Source organism: Balaenoptera musculus, chromosome X (genome assembly GCF_009873245.2).
Source record: "Balaenoptera musculus isolate JJ_BM4_2016_0621 chromosome X, mBalMus1.pri.v3, whole genome shotgun sequence".
Lineage (NCBI taxonomy): Eukaryota > Metazoa > Chordata > Mammalia > Artiodactyla > Balaenopteridae > Balaenoptera > Balaenoptera musculus.
The window spans coordinates 103746364-103766313 of NC_045806.1; the positions used below are offsets into that span (position 1 = coordinate 103746364).

General features: G+C 36.3%; 1 protein-coding gene across 4 annotated transcripts in view; it reads left to right on the forward strand.

The window, feature by feature from the left end:
- LOC118888493 (X-linked inhibitor of apoptosis) overlaps positions 1-18879 on the forward strand; it is a 42732-nt gene extending 23853 nt beyond the window's left edge. For all 4 annotated transcript variants that reach the window (XM_036839553.1, XM_036839551.1, XM_036839552.1 and 1 more), the window contains 5 exons: positions 854-953; positions 2625-2703; positions 4524-4566; positions 8142-8342; positions 14372-18879. In XM_036839553.1, coding sequence (XP_036695448.1) covers positions 854-953; positions 2625-2703; positions 4524-4566; positions 8142-8342; positions 14372-14565 — 617 coding nt within the window. In that variant the 3' untranslated portion in view covers positions 14566-18879. The remainder of the gene's footprint in view (positions 1-853; positions 954-2624; positions 2704-4523; positions 4567-8141; positions 8343-14371) is intronic.
- The last annotated feature ends 1071 nt before the right edge of the window (positions 18880-19950 follow it).

Consider the following 19950-nt stretch of genomic DNA (forward strand, 5'->3'; position numbering starts at 1 on the left):
TGCAAAAGATGATAGATATCCCTGATAGAAGAATAGGTCTGAGAGTAATACTAACTATAATTTATTGCACACCTACTATATGTGCTCAATACGTATATTACATGCATTTTCCCTATGCCTCACAACAACCCTGTAAGAAGAGTTAACATTAGGGAGTTTACTTTGGCTGATGTTAAAATTGATACCTGCCTTTTGTACATAGACTATATATTTGAAAGCTGCCCTGTATATTCGAAAGGTGCCTTATTGCTTAAAATGAGCACTTTTCAAATGGACTGCTGTAGACATGTCAGTAGGGAAGGAAGGGCCATTAGTGTGATGGCTTCCAGGAATATTCAGAAAAATTATACCGTTATGTATCTGACCCAGTTACTTTAAGATTGAATAGTGCCAAAATACAAAATATAAGTTATTTCAGTATTTTATTTACTTAGTATCATATAACAATCTTAAAAGTTTGTTTAGTGTCATATAGCTATAACCTTAGAGAAACTTATCCTGTAATTTCATTATGCTGAACTTTATTGTTAAAGTTTCACAGTTTGAAAAAGTAAATGTAGCATTGATGGCCCCAAATGACATATGTTAAAGAAATTGTGATTTTTCACATAAAAATTGGGAAATTCTATTTTTGTCTTCTGTAAAATACCTCAAATTGAATCAGTGAATTTAGTATGTATTTCCTCCTCAAATGATCTTATCTGTTACTTAGATGTAAATTCAGATATCTTCTTTTAAGCTATGAGACTTTCATGTAATTTAGAAATGCTTAATTTTATAGTATTTAAAAGGATATTTTGGGGTAAGCTTGTAATTGCACAAATACATGTATTTTTACTTGTGTGTTTCTTAGGTGAAGGTGATAAAGTAAAGTGCTTTCACTGTGGAGGAGGGCTAACTGATTGGAAGCCCAGTGAAGACCCTTGGGAACAACATGCTAGGTGGTATCCAGGGTAAGGTATTTAAATGTTCCTTCAGTGACAGGCAAGTTGGACAGTACATAAGCAGTGGGAAGACTTGAATAACTTTTCACGTCAGCTATTTTTGCCTTCACCAATTGACATTTGAAATTCGCACCAGGTTTATAAAAATGGGGTCACCTGCTTTATATACATTAAAAAAAAACACCTAAGCCTTCTCCAGTGACCATTCATTACTTATGTATCATATCTATGATGTTCAGATGATTCTATTTCTAAACACCAAATTAGGAATGTATGGGACTTCCCTGGTGGCGCAGTGGTTAAGAATCCGCCTACCAAAGCAGGGGACACAGGTTTGAGCCCTGGTCCGGGAAGATCCCACATGCCGCGGAGCAACTAAGCCCGGGTGCCACAACTACTGAGCCTGCGCTCTGGAGCCTGCCAGCCACAACTACTGAGCCTGTGAGCCACAACTACTGAGCCCGTGTGCCACAACTACTGAAGCCCATGCACCTAGAGCCCATGCTCCGTAACAAGAGAAGCCACCGCAATGAGAAGCCCGTGCACCACAACGAAGAATAGCGCCTGCTCACCGCAACTAGAGAAAGCCCCTGTGCAGTAACAATGACCCAATGCAGCCAAATTAATTAATTACTTTTTTAAAAAAAAAGGAATGTATGCTTTTGTTGTTGTTGGAAGTAGGCTCTTTATTTTTTTTATTTTTAAAAATTTTTTTGACCGCGTTGGGTCTTTGTTGCTGTGTGGCTTTCTCTAGTTGTGGTGAGCGGGGGCTACTCTTCATTGCGGTGCGTGGGCTTCTCATTGTGGTAGTTGCAGCACGCGGGCTCAGTTGTGGCGCATGGGCTTAGTTGCTCTGCGGCATGTGGGATCTTCCTGGACCAGGGGTCGAACCCGTGTCCCCTGCATTGGCAGGCGGATTCTTATCCACTGCGGGAAGTAGGCTCTATTGGGCATGAGAGCCCATGTTCCCAAGGAGATTCCTTAAGAATCCATCACGCCCTCTAACAAATATTACTGAATCTCACTGATTCTAAGGCACACAGTTGGTCACATTTTCAGATCTCTGAAATCAGGACACATCTGGTGGTGGGTCATAATTTAATTGGCAGTGGTAGTATATAATATAATCATGCTGCTTACACTCAGTGGCATCTTAGAAGGATGACATATTCTAAACGTCTCTTTGCCATCTTGCCTCTTTAAAGTACACAGATGTGTACAGTGTACAGTGATGTGAATTTTTGGCCTACAAAATAGTACAACTTAAAACTTCAGAATGATCATTTGAAAATAAATCTTAACCTTAAACAGCCTTAAAAGGAAAGGCTGAAAGCCTAAAGAATTCCTTTAAAATGTACAATTGGTTAATCTCTAAATCTCATTAAGATTACTTAAAACTTGTTTTTAAATGTCAAGGTGCTAATTTAATAACTTGCGTAAAAGCTGAAAGTTCTCAAGTTGATATTTTTGCTCTACTGACATTAGCATATTAGGATAACAAAGGGAACATTTTTTTAACCTTAAAATGATAGTTTGATAGGGAATTGAGTAACATTTTATTTTGTGGCTCCTTAGAAATATCAAAAAGCAAGTTAATGGAATTAACATGATGGAGGTTATATCTTTAATTATACTTTACTAATTTATGAGCTACTAAAGTTTAACCTTTTATTTGTTTAGGTGTAGATATCTGTTAGAAGAGAAGGGACAAGAATACATAAACAATATTCATTTAACCCATTCAGTTGAGGAGTCTCTGGTAAGTCACGTATTGTAGAATATATAGTTTCAAATATTACATAATTTGTTTTGCAATGATTTCTTGGTATAAAGTTCACAGTATAGTATTTTAGATTAATAATGTATGGTGATAGAATGTAAAACAACAAGGGTGAACCCTAATGTAAACTATAGACTTTGGGTGATTATGACGTATCAGTGTAGGTTCACTGATTTTAACAAGTGTGCCACGCTGGGAAGGATGTTGATAATGAGGGAGGGAACACATGTGCTGGGGCAAGGGGTACATGGGAAATCTCTGTATCTTCTCCTCAATTTTACTGTGTACCTAAACAGTCTTTAAAAAGTAGTTGTTAAAAAATATTAACTCTGTTACATCGCTAAACAAAATATAATGGTTCAGAAGAGAGTTATGCAAAATCACCTGAAGAAACAGAATCGCTCCCAGGGCAGAAGGCTTGATAGAGGTGTTAAGACACCAAAAGAAGGTATGTGTGACCAAAAGGAAGTCAGTGAGCAAAAATGATACAAATGAACTTATTTAACAAAACAGAAACAGACTCACAGACTTAGAAAACAAACTTATGGTTACCAAAGGGAAAAGGTGGGGAGGGGGCTAAATTAGGAGTTTGGGTTTAACATATACAAACTACTATATTTAAAATAGATAACTGGGACTTCCCTGGTGGTACACTGGTTAAGAATCCGCCTGCCAATGCAGGGGACATGGGTTCGAGCCCTGGTCCGGGAAGATCCCACATGCCGCGGAGCAACTAAGCCCATGCACCACAACTACTTAGCCTGTGCTCTAGAGCACGCAGGCCACAACTACTGAGCCCTTGTACCACAACTACTGAGCCCTTGTGCCACAACTACTGAAACCCGCGCCCCTAGAGCCTGTGCTCCACAACAAAGAGAAGCCACTGCACTGAGAAGCCCATGCACCCCAATGAAGAGTAGCCCCAGCTCGCTGCCAACTAGAGCAAGCCCGCGCGCAGCAATGAAGACCCAACACAGCCAAAAATAAATAAATTTATTAAAATAAATAAATAGATAACCAACAAGGACCTACTGTATAGCACAGGGAACTCTGCTCAATATTCTGTAATAAGCTAAATGGGAAAAGAATTTGAAAAAGAATAGATATATGTATATGTGAAACTGAATCACCTTGCTGTACACCTGAAACTAACACAACATTGTAAATCAACTATACTCCAATATAAAATAAAAATTTTAAAGTAAAACAGTAATGTATGGTGAGCTTAAAGGGGAGATCTTGAAGAGTGCTTGTTTTTCTTAAGCGAAAGCAAATTTGTGAAAAGGGAATCAGGATGAACTGATTTAAGTATCACTGTAGGCGAAAATGGGCTTGAAGAACTAAAACACTTAAATCCCTCAGCCTTCTGAAATTAGACTTGTATAATGTGTTTTGTGCTACTAGTCTTTAACTTTTCACAGACAGTATTTAAAATATCAAAAAGGTATCTATATTGATAGTGTGGCCTGGGGTGGCCAAGGCATCAGTACTCTGTGGAAAGAGCCCTGGACTAGAATGAGACACAAGAGTTGCCATTATGGCCCTGCCATGAACTGTATTGCCTCAATCAAGTTGTTTAATCTCCCTGAGCCTCAGCTTCTTGTCTGTAAAGTGAATGGATTGGGTTAGATGATCTTTTAACTTCTAGCTTCATCAGGCTATATGCCTCTTGTGAATATTCATATGTTGAACTGGAATAAAGCTAATTTATAAACTCATGATTAACATAACTTCTCAAATTGAAGTAATTGTCTTCTACCAAAAGGAATTCTAACTTATAATTCATATTTCTATTTTAGACGAGAACTGCTGAAAAAACACCATCATTAACTAAAAGAATTGGTAAATATTCTTATTAAAATAAATACTTTAATTTCATTGCCAATTTATTATACTTGTTATTTATAAGGTGGAAGGGTAAACTGATTCTTTCAAGGTATATTTCTTTGAGATGAGATTGCTATAGACTTAAGAATTAATGAAGTGCCTGTAAATTTAAGTTGGATATTTATATACTGGGAACATTGGTTCAGAGGTTGGACAGTTTTTCCAAGTTTGAGAGGAACAGCTGTAGGCTGTCCATTGTTATTTCTGTTAAAATCACAAAAAGCGTTAAGTGTATTTTTGTCAATGGGGTTTCTTTAGTTAGCCAGGATTGTGAATCCAGTGCTCTACTAATGTGCCATCACAATGATCAGCCCTAACCTTCCTGCTTCCTTATTCCATGCCATCTTTTTGCCTTCCCCAGCTTCTTCACAAAGGAGTATGGTTTGGTTTGTTTACCTCCTATTACCTTTTAGAGAGGTAGAGGATTTTTATCACAAAGATTATTTACTCATCATAGACATCTTTAAAAACTAAAGTGTTCAGAGAAAGATATGTGAAACAAAGAAGATATTGTTATCCCACTTTTCGGATGAAGAAACAGAGAGGTTAAGTGACCTGCCCACGGTTACATTACAAAGCATTAGTGGAACTAGGACTGTAAAGAAGGTCTTCTGAATTCTACATCACACTACAGATCTCATTCTCAACCTAGGCATCATGTTTCAAAAATAGTAAAGTTTAATTTAGAATATGTCTGGTGTCTGATGATAGGTGACTCCCTATACTCATAACATCATCTATTTAGTATCTTAAGGATTAGAAGGCAAGGGAATACTATATATATTCATACGTATGCTAGAGAAGGAGAGCCACTTTGATACTATTTGATTAAGGTTTTGTAATGTGCATAAATGGTAGTTTAAGAAATCATTTTTTCCAGCCTGTATTTTTGAAATTATCCAGAAACAGAGATTCTATAACACTTCTTGATAATAATCATCCTTATACTGCATACTATTCCTTTTATGACTAGTAAGACTCTTGCTCTGGTTTAGGATTAGTGTTTTTAAATGAAGATATAATTCATACAGCAAAAATTTCACCCATATAAAGTATACACTTTAGTGGGTTTTGGTATATTCACAGGGTTGTACAACCATAACTACTATTTAATTGCAAAACATTATCATAACCCCAGAAAGAAACCCCATACTCCTTAGCAGTCATTCACCATTGCAGCCCCTCGACCCCCAAGCACAAACAACCACTTATCTACTTCTGTTTCTATGGATTTGCCTATTCTGGACGTATCATATAAATGGAATAATAATGTGTGGTTTCAAGGTTCATCCAGTCATATAAGTTCAACCCTTATCATATATGAGTACTTCATTATTTTTTATGGTGGAAAATATTCCTTTATATGGATAATACCACATTTTGTTTATCCATTCATTAGTCAGTGGACATTTGGGGTGTTTCCACTCTTTGGCTATTATGAATGATGCTGATGCTGCTATGAACGTTTGTGTTCAAGTTTTTGTGTGGGCATATGTTTTTAATTCTCTTGGGTATATGTTTGGGGATGGAGTTGCTGGGTCATGTGGTAACTCTATGTTTAAACTTTTGATAAACTGCCAGACGGTTTTCCAAAGTGGCTGCACCATTTTATATTCCCACCAGCAGTGTATGAGGGTTTCAGTTAGTTTTTCCACATCCTTGTTAACACTTGTTGTCTGTCTCCTTATTACAGCTCTCCTAGTGGTGTGTGAAGCGTATCTCATTGTGGTTTTGATTTGCATTTCCCTGATAGCTAATGCTGTTGGGCATTTTTTTATGTGCTTATGGGCCATTTGTATGTCTTCTTTGGAGAAATGTCTGTTCATCTCCTTTGCCCTTTTTTTAGTTGGGTTACTTTTTTTTTATTATGGAGTTGTAATAGTTCTTTATATTTTAGTTCTTTATACATTATACATATAAGTCCCTTGTCAAGTATATGATTTGCAAATATTTCCTCCCATTCTGTGGGTTGTCTTTTCGCTTTCTTGTTGGTGTCCTTTGAAGCATATTACTTTTTAATTTTGATGAAGTTCAATTTGTCTGTTTTTTGTTGCTTATACTTTTGGTGTCATATCTAAGAAATCATTGCCTAATCCAAGGTCACCTGTGTTTTCTTCTAAGAGTTTTATGGTTTTAGCTCTTACATTCAGGTCTTTCATCCATTTTGAGTTAATTTTTGTATATGGTATGAGGTAGAGGTCCATCTAACCATCACCCACATCAAGATATAGAACATTTCCACCACCCTGGAAAGCTCCTTCAGGCCCCTTCCCAATCAATATACACCCTCAAGTTATATTCTGACTTCTGTTACCATAGATTAGATTTGAACATCTTAAAAATGTAATCATACAGTATGCACTCTTTTGTCTCTGGTTCATCATTATGATGATGTTTTGTTTATCATATCTATGTGATTGATCCATGTTGTCTGTGGCAGTAGTTCATTTTTCTTTCTTGCTGTGTAATATTTGAATATACCAGAATTTACTTATCCATTCACCTGATGATGGGCATTTGAGTTGTTTCCAGTTTGGGCCTGTTACAAATAACAGTGCTGTGAATATTCTTGTGTATGTCTTTGGTGGATATATGTACTCATTTTTAATACCCAAGAGTGGGGAAGTCCCTGGCGGTCCAGTGGTCAGGACTCGGCGCTTTCACTGCCGGGGCCCAGGTTCAGTCCCTGGTTGGGGAACTAAGATCCTGCAAGCTGTGCGGCATGGAAAAGAAAAAAAAAAGTACCAAAGAGTAGAATTGATGAGTAAGAGGAGAAGTCTCCTCTTTTAGCATATCACTACACAATCTGTATTCCTACTTTGAGTGTCATTAAAGTGACTTTCTATTTGCTTTCTTGCCTTATCTAGTCCACCCCCCACCCCCAGCTGCAGAAACTAAGTCAGAGAGATAGGAAACTGATACATTCAAGGTCAAAGACTGGGTCTTCCTCTATTTCCCATGATTTTTTCAAAATAATTGCTGGTGATTCACTAAAGACATCCACACTTTTCAGATTTTTGAAGCACTTAACCCTTGTCTTATCTGTTTTACCTTATCTTGTACTGTTCATGTAGTCTTTAAAGCACCTAATCTCAATTCATAATGCTACAAAATACATACTCATTGTATTTTCAACTGTTTTAAGATTCTGAAAGTGATTCTTCAATGCCCCAAGTATTTCTAAATCCTCTTCCCAAAGCAGCTTTGGTTTGGTGGTTTGGTTTTGATTTTTTATTGTTGTTGTTGTTTATTTATTTGGCTGCGTTGGGTCTTAGTTGCGGCACTCGGGATTTTTTTTTTTTTTTTTTTTACTTGCAACATGTGGGATCTAGTTCCCTGACCAGGGATCAAACCTGGGCCCCCTGCATTGGGAGCACAGAGTCTTAGCTGCTAGACCACCAGGGGAGTCCCTGGTTTTGATTTTTTGCTTGTTGCTTAAATTTTTCTTTTTAATTATACTTTGCTGTTGAGTTGTGTTAATGAAAATAATTAAACTCTATGATCTTTTTCCTCACCAATTTTCATTTCAGATGATACCATATTCCAAAATCCTATGGTACAAGAAGCTATACGAATGGGATTCAGTTTCAAGGACATTAAGAAAATAATGGAGGAAAAAATTCAGACATCTGGGAGCAACTATAAATCACTTGAGGTTCTGGTTGCAGATCTAGTGAGTGCTCAGAAAGACAATACACAAGATGAATCAGGTCAGACTTCATTACAGAAAGGTACGCATGCCTGTTTTTAAAAAGCAAAACACACCTAACATCACTTCATTATGGATAGTATCTTACATGACTTTGTGGCCCATTCATTTCCCTCCTCTCATATTCCCCTTAGGATAAATGTTTTTTAAAACTTTTTATTATGAAAAATGTCAAACATACTCAAAAAGTGGAGAGAGTAGTATAATGAACCCTCACGTACGCATTGACCATCTTCAATAATTGTCAACACTTTTCCAATCTTGTTTCACTTCTTCCCCCACCTTTTTTTCTTTGCTGTAGTATTTCAAAGTAAATCCCAGACATCCTATATATCATTTACCTATAAATGCTTCAATAAATATCTAACAGATAGGGACTTCTTTTAACGTCACCTTAATACTGTGTGTTAATCTGCTCAGACTGTTATAACAGTACTGTAAACTGGGTGGCTTAAACAACAGACATTTGTTTCTCATAGTTCTGGAGGCTGGGAAGTGCAACACCAAGGTGCAGGCAGATTTGGTTCCTGGTGAAGACTCTCTTCCAGGCTTGCAGATGGCTGCCTTCTCTAAGTCCTCACATGGCCAAGAGAGAGAGCACTCCGCTTTCTATTCCTCTTCTTATAAGGACCTTGATCCCATCATGGAGTCCCATCCTCATTACCTCATCTAAACCTAATTACCTCCCAAAGGCCCCACGTCCAAGTACCATCACACAGTGGGTCAGGGGTTCAACGTATGAATTTTGGAGAGACAGACATTTAGCCCATAACATACTATTGTCACACTTAACAAAATTAACAGTAATTCCATATCATCTGAAATTCAGTTGGTTTTAATTTTCCTCATTGTCTTAAACTGTTTTTACAGTTCATTTGTTCTACTCAGGGTCCAAGTAAGATCCAGTGATCCATTCATTTTAAAAGTGTGAGTTTATGCTCTATTTTAGATAAAGAACAACAAAGACTAACTTTTATCATTGTGTGTAGACTATAAGTTTTGTAGTTGAAACTCTTTGGATTTAGAGTGTTCTGCAACTTTTCATATGATGTAAATATATAAAGGGGTCATATTGCTAAATAGAACTTGAATTAATGGCATCTTAATACTATGAATCATATATAGAAAGTGTATTAAATAATGTAGAAGAGAAGTATATAACCTCCTTTTAGGAAAAAAAAAGATAAAAAATACAAGTTTCTCCTTTAAGGATGACAGCTACTCTAGAGCTTGCCAACAACATTGGAGGTTAAAGAAAAGGTTTCAAACTGAATACATTCTTGGGGTACTTTATTATAACTCTAAGCTTTTGACCACCTGTATCAAAAGATGAGAATTCTCCAAGGGCTAATGAACCTAAAAGTTCACTTTTTTTCTTTTTTTTTACCTTAAAGACCCTTTTGATCTTTAGGTTATTTCAGATGCTTTTGAAACATTATTCAGATAATTACATAAGTCATAAAACAGTATAACATTAATGATGTTTTAAATTACATTAGTTGATGTAAAAGATTCAGCAGAAAGCATATTTTCCTTAAAGATGCATGTATTTAAAACCTATAATAGCTCCATGTGTCTTGGTGATGGTGAAACAAACCATTTACTTGTGATACAAATGATTGTGCCATTCTCCCCGTAACTACAACTGAAGCTTAATTAAGTTTGACAATAAGGTGTTAGTTTTTATACCTGAAGGTGTTTACAACAGAAAGAATTAGTGGGTTGCAGCAGGAGGAGAACAAGGGACAGAGTGCATTGGGGCATGTTTGTCCTCTATCCAACAGGAGTTGGTGGGGGGTTCTTATTACTGAGACTACAAGCCAGGGTAGTGTGGGAAGGAGAGCCTAAACAAATGCCAGCTCTCAGGGGCACAGGTTAGAATTCATCAGTTGATCGCTCCTTAGTCTCACAAAATTGAGAGGCAAGTAATTGTTACAGGCTATCTTCTCATGGAGGACTGCTGTCTGTTTCTCTTCCCAAAAGCTGATGAGGAAAGACTGGCACTAAGAATCTTCTAATTCTATACAAAATAGAGGGTGGGCCTAATTGAAGTAAAGCAGATGGAAGTTATTAGAAAAAAGTACAATGTTATTGTTACTCATTGAGAAATCCTAGATTCAATACTAGTTTTTATCCCATTGGCTCTGTGACAGAGAATACCCCCGTCTTCTAAAGATAGTACCAAATTAGTATCTTTTTTTCTTTCTTTTTAAAAACAACATAGTATGATATAAAGCCCTTTACTTCATGTGTGTGCTAAGGCACTTGCTTTAATCCTTATGTGTATATTACAGAACATAATGTAAAAATCAAATAACCCATACACATTTCTTATCAGTCTGTCTTTCCACATGAATCTGCTCTGATAGGAACATTAATAACATCAGTTTATTCTAGAAGTGGTTTAAAATAATGTAGTAAAAATATTAGCAAATAGCATCAAAGATTATCTAGCTGTTGCCTTTATTGCTATGTGCCAGAACCTCCCGACCTAGAAGGGGGCCGTGTAGGAAGTAGAAGGGGAAAGGTACCTCAGGAAAGGAAAGAACCCAATAGTTACTCTAAAGGCTAGAGGGAAGTAATTGCCAAAGGTAAACTATTAGTCTGGAAAGAATGCCCAGACCATCACCATCTCAAGTAAGTGTCTGTATGCAAGCCTGAAATAAGGTAGGAAAAGTGGAGTTGATGATATCTGTGTTTGGTAGGCATGACATTTCATCCATTGTGGTCTGCAAACATGGAATCACAAACAATCGGAATGAAAGGAACCTTAAAGATCATATAAAATTTTCATTACTTCAGAGAAAACTGAAGTGCAGATATGCTGTTACTCAAGGTCACTCAGATAGTTGGGAGTAAAATTCAGGTTTCCTGACTTCTGGTCCAGTGTTCCTGTTTTTTCTTGTTTTTTTTTTTTTTTACTTTTTAAAAAATTGTGGGGAATTCCCTGGTGGTCCAGTGGTTAGGACTTGGTGCTTTCACTGCTGAGGGCCTGGGTTCCAGCCCTGGTCAGGGAACTAAGATCCAGCAAGCCACGCAGCGCAGCCAAAAACAAAACAATTGTGGTAAATACACATAAAATTTACCTTCTGAACCATTTTTAAGTGTACAGTTCAGTAGTTTTAAGTACATTCACACTGTAGTGCAATCAATCTCCAGAACTCTTTTTATCTACAAAACTGAAACTCTTTACCTATTAAACAACAACTCCCATTTCCCCCTCCCCTGGCAACCACCATTCTGCTTTCTGTCTCTGTAAATTCGACTACTAGAGGTATCTGATCCAGTGTTCTTTTTTATTCATTGTGGCATTACATCCAAAAGTAATGTGTAAATTACTTAATTGTCTTCCTTTTTTTGATTTTTCTTGGAATTACAAAGCTACTTTTAAAAAACACTGGGAAGGGGTAGTCCCCTTACCCCCAGGACTGGCCCAGGTATAGAGAGACTACCTGAAGGGAAGGAAGCACAAAAGAGACCTGCTGTAGACTCAGGGCAAAGGGAATGCTGTGCTGGGACCTGTGAGCACTACAGGAGGAAACTCTAGCATGGTGGGACTGGCTCCAGGCATACAGGAGAAGTGCAAGAGGATTGGACATGAAGTTACTTGGGTTCTTCATTCTCATTTGCCTTTTTCTGCTTCTGCTGCATGATCGCCGAGTCCCTCTGCTTATGGACGGCAGCAGAAAGCCTGTTATCTCAAGTGCTTTCCCTTAACCAAGTCACTCTGCTTTTCCATATTCCTCTGGCAGGCTAGCTTGCACTGGTTACCACAGTCTTGGTGATGGCATGAATATATACTTTATTCCGACTTTTTTGGTCAGATGCTTCCATATAATATAAATCAGTTTATAATGCCATCCCTTTACTTCTGTTGTTTCCTATGCCCCGAATGCCTTTTTCCTGTTTGTATACCTCATCTGATGCCCCACTCCACCCCCAGTTCCTTAAATCCATTTCTTGAACTCATCCTTCAAGGCTCAGCTCAAAGGTCACTTCTTTGAAGTTTTCTCCAATACCCATAGCAGAGTTTGCAGCTCCCTCTACTCTCTCTGCTGTTAAAGCAATTGTAACATCATTTTGGAACTGTTTTCTTTTCTCTCCTGCCCATTAGACAAGCTTCTTGGGGGCAGGCAGTTTATCTTCTTATCTCTGCGTTCCATGTTTGAGTTTTGATTATGCCCAGGAAGTTGCCTTTTAAGAAAAAAGATATTATATAATCCTTTTCTCCACCGCTAATCAAGAAAACCTTTCTGAAGCAATTCTGATATCTTTTTCCAGGTTAAAACTCTTCACTGGCTCCTGGGGTCCTCGGTGTCAAGTCCAAACTCCTTTACATGGGTTGCCAAATCCTTCATGATCAGGCTCCTGCTAACCTTCTGTAGCCTCATGTCATGCTATTTCCCCCTCAGATTCTCTTCCCAAGCCTTACCTGTGCACTTGCAGGCCTGGTTCTGTCTCTCTCCTTGGCGCCTGCTTATGTCATTTCCTCTGCCCAGAACCCTCTTCTCCCATTGCTCCTGTCCCCCAAGGCCATCTCCCTCTCCTACTTTACTCCTACTCATCCTTTAGGACCCAGTTTAGGTATAATTTTTTCTGGGAGGCCTCCCCTTTATGTGTGTGTGCACGGACACCCTTCCTGTGTTCTTCATAACACATTATAATTACTTTTTATCATCACACTGTATTATAATTTCCTGTCTGCTTGTGTTCCTTACTTGTCTATGAATGATTGGGAGCCCAGGGTCTATATATTTGTTAATTGTTCTATCTCTAATGCCTAGAACCTAGCTAAGTGTTCAGTAAGTATTTGTTGAATAAAATTAGACCACTGTTTCCCAAACTTGTTTTCAGAATAGTGTTCCCAGAATGTTAAAAGAGATGCCATGAAAAATTAACTCTGTAGTTAAATAGGGAAATGCATTTTGAATTTCTAAGAGGGCATATATGCTTTGTTACACTGCCCTGAACTTGATAGTCATGGTTCCCAAATGCCAGCGTGCTCAACCCCATAAATTTTAGATTCAGTGAATGGGGCCAAGGAATCTATTGTTAAAAAAATGCCCCAAGTGATTCTCATGTGAGGCTAAATTTGGTATACACTGGTATACAGTGATTACAAAGGTTGTTATAATATGTAATGCATTTGGAATAGTGCCTAGCACATAGTAGAAGTGCTATATTACTGTTAATTGCTGCTGTTGTTGATGTTGTTGTCATTATAGTTATATATGACAGTGAAACACATTTCTATGGCATATTAGTTAACATTTCACAAAACTTAGTTTGACAAAGGCTGAATTAAGCAAGAACTTCAGTGCCACCTGTGTATTGATGACACCCAAATCTCTATCTTTAGCCCTGACTTCTTCTGATCTCAAGACTTGACTCTCCGATTGCCTGTTGAACATTTTTATATGGATGCTGTGCAAACACCTCAAAAAATCTTGAAAATCCCAAACCTGTACCTCCTTTTATATTTCCTATTGGCATCACCATCCCCTTGTCAGCCATGCTAGAAATCTTGAAATCGACTTTATTTCCTTTCTTCCTCATCCCTCGCATCCAGTCACCAAATCCTACTTGTCCCACTTCAGAAGTGGCCCTCGAATCCATCCCTCCATTTCTGGAATAAGCCATGCCTTTTCTATATGCTACTCCTTTTACCTAAGCCTTGTTTCTCTGCTTAGCGAATTGCTATTTTTAAATGTCACTCTTCCACTTCCCCCTCCCCCATCCAACAGCCGCCAACCCGTGAAGCCTTCCCCAGCTAGTCTGAACAGAAGAACTTGTTCTGTGGTCTTGTCCCAGAGCACTTTGTATGTAACTTTATTATAGCACTTATCACTTTGTGCTTACCTCCGTAGCCTCAGCTCACGTCTTTCTCTCCCACTAGCATGCGAACTACTTAAGAGCAGATGCCATATGTGAGTCATCCTATCTCCCAACACTTGATTAGTGTCTGGCACATAGTAGGGGTTCACATTATTTCAGTGAATTTAAACAACTAAGAAAGTCTAAAATTAACACTTTTTTTTTCTCTTTGTACAGAGATTAGTACTGAAGAGCAGCTAAGGCTCCTGCAAGAGGAGAAGCTTTGCAAAATCTGTATGGATAGAAATATTGCTGTAGTTTTTATTCCTTGTGGACATCTGGTCACTTGTAAACAGTGTGCTGAAGCAGTGGACAAATGTCCCATGTGCTACACAGTCATTACTTTCAAGCAAAAAATTTTTATGTCTTAATCTAACTACAGTAGGCGTGTTATATTCTTATTACCCTGATTGAATGTGTGATGTGAACCAACTTTAAGAAATCAACATTGACTTCCATTAGCATTTGCTACCAAGTAGGAAAAAAATGTAAACTGTGATGTTATAGTTAGCAATCTAAAATTTGAATTTCTGGATTTTTCAGGATTTTAGCTGTATTATCTGTCCTATTTTTTCACTGTTATTTAATTGAAACCCTAGACTAAGAAGCATCATATTATTATAACTGATCACAATGTGTATTTGTAGTATACTGACTTAGATTTCTAAATGTAAGTGAATTAATCAACTGACTTTTTCATCCTTTTTAGATAGGCTTAACAAATGGAGCCTTCTTTGTAAACGTACAGATTAGAGTTAATCTCCCCAATCACATAATTTGTTTTGTGTGAAAAAGGAATGAACTATTCTACACTGGTAGAAAGATAGAGATTATTTTTAGATGTTTGTGTTTTAGGATTTTGTCCATTTTCTTTTAAAATTATACACATGTACTTGGGTGGATGATTTTTAAAAATGGTTTTGCCATTGTTAAAAGGGTATTTAATGATTGAATACCATCTAGCCTACATGTACTGACATGGAAAGATGTCAAAGGTATATTAAGTGTAAAATCAAGTGGCAAAACACTGTATAGAATGAGCCAAGTGAGGTGTGTGTGTTTTATATACGTATAGAACAGAAGATTTGGAAAGACAGGCACCAAACTGTTAAATGTGGTTTCTTTGGGGGGGGGATGGGTCCCAGAGGGGCTTTACAGGGAGGGACCTTTCACTTTTTTTATTTTGTTCTGTTTGAATTTTTTATAAGTCTGTATTACTTTTGTAATCAGAATTTTTAGAAAGTATTTTACTGATTTAAAGGCTTAGGCATGTTCAAACGCCTGCAAAACTACTTACTGCTCAGCATCAGTTTTTCTAATCCAAGAAGGCAGGGCAGTTAACCTTTTTGGTGCCAATGTGAAATTTAAATGTTTATATGTTTTTCCTGCTTTGTGGATGAAAAATATTTCTGAGTGGTAGTTTTCTGACAGGTAGACCATGTCTTCTTCTCTTGTTTCAAAATAAATATTCCTGATTTTGTAAAATGAAATATAAAATATGTCTCAGATCTTCCAATTAATTAGTAAGGATTCATCCTTAATCCTTGCTAGTTTAAGCCTGCCTAAGTCACTTTACTAAAAGATCTTCGTTAACCCAGTATTTTAAACATCTGTCAGCTTATGTAGGTAAAAGTAGAAGCATGTTTGTACACTGCTCGTAGTTATAGTGACAGCTTTCCATGTTGAGATTCTCATATCATCTTGTATCTTAAAGTTTCATGTGCGTTTTTACCTTTAGGATGATTAAGATGTATATAGGACAAAATGTCAAGTCTTTACCTAAGTTTTTTGTTTTCTTGTCTAGTAATAGTAGTAGATACTTCTGAAATAAATGTTCTCTCAAGATACTTAAAAACCTCTTGGAAATTATAAAATATTGACATGAAAAGAAGAATAGTTGTTTGAATATTAAAGAGAAAATAAAACTTGAATAAGAACCAGTATATATTAAAAAAGAAAATGAAAGTTTAAAAATGCTTCATAGAACACCCAGGCAGAGATTCTCACAACAACCTGTTGTAGAGGTGAGTGAGGCATTTTACTGTAGAGAAAAGTTTGAGAGTGGAACTGTTAAAAGTTATATTTTTGTTGTATTTTCTAAGAGAAAGAGTATTATGGTCTCTTAACCTCTGTTGATTACTACTTTGATATTCATTTAAAGCACTGCAAATTTAAATGAGAATTTTTAAAATCAAATAATGACTGCCCTGTTTTTGTTTTACTATGTAAATCCTCAGTTCTTTACCTTTGCACTTTCTTCTACTTAGGTTTAGTTATATATTCATTAAGTTAAATTTTACATGTATAGTCTAAGCTTTAAATTTAAACTTAAATTACAAGGGGAGAAAAGTGTTAAAGTTTTAAAAATGTGTTTTCCAGGACATGTCAGCTCCAAGTCAGGTAGTTAGTTCAATCTAGTTGTTGGCCAAGGACTGAATTGTTTTAACATAAGGCTTTTCCAGTTCTGGAAGCCTCAGTTCATTAAAACTCTTTTAAAACTTGTATGTTTAGAGTTAAGCAAGACCTTTTTTCTCCCCATGAGTTGTGAAATTTAATGCATGAAGCTGATGTGGCTAACAAGTTTATTTTAAGAATTGTTTAGAAATGCTGTTGCTTCAGGTTCTTAAATCACTCAGCACTCCAACTTCTAATCAAATTTTTAAAGACTTACCAGTGTTTGTCTGTGTTTGCACTATGAAAAGCCCTGGATCCTTCCCATCTAATTGTGCAAAGAATGATCACTTGCAAGGTCAAAAATATAGCCAGATCCAAATCTCTGCCTCCCCTTCCCAAAATAGTTCTCAGTATCTACATGTAGACATTCCTTTTCTGTATAAAGTTCACTCTAAGATTTCAAAAGGCACCACCTATTTTACTACATTTTAGTCATGCGAAGAGTCAAGTTGTTTTGTAATAAATAATTATCTTTATTCGTAATAATCTGGTGTGCTGATCAAAAGCCTTGTCTTAATTTTTGAGAAATGGGTTTAGTGTTTATAAAATAAATTCCAGTTTATTAATTAGTAGCTTTGTATTGCCTTTCCTACTAGATTTTTTGTTTGTTTTTATTTTTTTTTCCCTTTGGTTTGGGGCTAAGATGGGGTAGGATGGGTGTAGTGAATGTATACGATGTGATTTGGCCCTGTGTATTATGATCTTTTGTTGTTATATTATTTAAATGTTGGTAGTTTTTTTCCTGTTTTCATTTTAGTGGATAAAATTGGTATTTTGAACTCTGAATGGAGACTACCACCACAGCATTAGTTCCACATATCGTACCCTTTAGACCAAAATCATTGTTTTATTTCCTGCTCACCCAGTTGTTGAATATGGGGAAAAGGGGTGGAGGGGTGGGAGAAGTAGGATAGGTTGTGTATCATTTCCATTAGAAAAATAAGAAAACAGGAGGGAAAATTTGACAAACATGGTTATTTTTAGCCAAATCTGCTTTAAAAAAGAAACAAAGAGGTAACCATTTCTTCATCTGTGAAATGAGAATAGTACATGTCTTACAAAGTTATGAGTTCAAGGAGGCCATATGTGTAAAATACCTGTTATAAATGTTAATTCCCTACCTAACACTCTTTTACCTTCCGTGGATATGCCTTGACTCTGGAAATATGGGCTAAAACTTAGGTGATAACTCTTTCAGTGACTGTTACTCATCTTTTCTGTTGTTTGTCATAGTCAAGATGCAAATTACAATGAACAAGTAGGTCAAGTCCTTAAAAATCTTTAAATTCCTGTTTTAATAACTTGAAAAAAATATTCTTACCAAATTTAGTTGAGCTTTCCTAATAGAAACAGTTGGCTTATTCCCACTTTGATAATCAGTTTCAGTTTGACTCTTGTACACTTAGCACAACGTGAATTTCATTTGCAGCATAATAGAATCATAGGGTGTCAGAGCTAGAAGAGACCTTAGAGAGTATCTAAATTCATCCCTCTTGTTTTACAGATAAGGCAACTGAGGCTGAAAGGTGAAATGATTTGTTCAAAGCTATATAGCTAATTAGTGATAGCCCAGACTGGGACATAGTTTGAAGGTGAAAAACTTCAAGCTACCTCTCCAGGGAGGTCTCAAATGTTTATTTTTTCTTGTATACCATAACCTTCACTGCATATTAAATGATACTTTATAACTAATACAATAGGACAATCTTAAATACATATAGCTTCAAATTGTACAATACTGCATTAATGTTTGGGCGGTAAGATTCTATTTTGAAGTCTAAAGTTTGCAGAAATGCATATAGATTTTTTGGCATTTATTACATTCTTGTGTATCATTGATGCAACATTTAAAATTACTATATATTTTGTCATTCTGTCTATACTTAGCAACAAATTTGCATTTTTTATTTGATGTAACAAAGGCTTTAATGTAATTTTTGTTAGAAGAGTTTGCATTTTTTTCATTACTGTTATACTTTATCTAACCTGACAACATGACTGATTCTTATGTCATTGTATTAGTGTTGTGAATAATCATGTGAAATGTGTGTGAGAGAGTACTATATTTGTGAATATAATTTTATGGCTGTTTTCATTTAGTAGAAACCTTTCCATCAGTATGGAAAACTAAGAAAATTGCTTTCTACTGTAAAATCTGGCAGTCATCATAGATTAAAGCTTATTTTTCTGTGAATAAAACTTATTCAATAAAGCCGTATTCTTTAAAATGATATCTTATTACTTAGTTTCATTTTCTCAGAAGAAAATAAAATACTTAAAAATACTAAAATGTAACCTCCTAAATATATCCTATGCCATTGGGCCAGGCAATAAGGTACACATCAAGTCAGATCATATTTTAAAAAAAAAAAGACATCTGCTTTCACATTAATTTATAGAATTCTATAAGTGCATGAAAAGTTAATTTTTAACATGTGTAAAAATATCAACCCCCCCTCCCCACAAAGATTGGCCTGGTTGACTCAAGATATAGTATAGTCACCATAACAAGGCTTGAACAATCAAGAGACCTAAGAAGCCACTGCCCCTTTGAGGCAGGCAGCAGAGAAGGATTTTTGTGAGTCTGTAGAGGCAGCTGCCCAGAGAGTTTCAGAAGCTACAAGCAAATCTGGTGGAATAAAAAGTGAGGGAATAAAGGATCTTTAAAGGGAGAGAGAAATTTAGAAGAGGGCTATTTCCCCTACCCCTGCCTGCCCACAATGGAAGTTCCTAAATTGAGATTTGTATTTCAGGCCTAGTCTGTATAGTGACTGATTATTGAATCCTTGACTATGTTATCACTCTTACCTGAGATATACCATTAAGACTTTGTTTTAAATGCAGTCCACATTTTGTACATGTCAACTACGCTTTCAATGAATATTGATGAAGATGTGAATTTTCAAAGCTTTCTGTTACAGAAATTTTCAAACTTACATAAAAGTAGAAAGGGAAATATAATGAGCCCCATGGTAATCATCATTCAGCTTCAACAAATAACATTTTGCCAGCCTTCTTTCATCTAGGACTCTCCCTCCCTTTATTTATTTTTAGATTTAATTTATTTATTTATTGCTGATACATTCTAGAATAAATCCTAGACATTATATTATTTCTCCTGTAATTACCTTGTTACATACCTATACCAGATTAGAACATTTTTTAAATTGTGAATTTTTAGCACCGCTATTACTGCTAAATTTTAATGGACATCTAAATAAGAATTAAAGGCAACTTTATTCCCCCTTTCACCCTATTTGAAGATTAAGGTAAATAAACCCCCGCAAAACTGATATTATCAT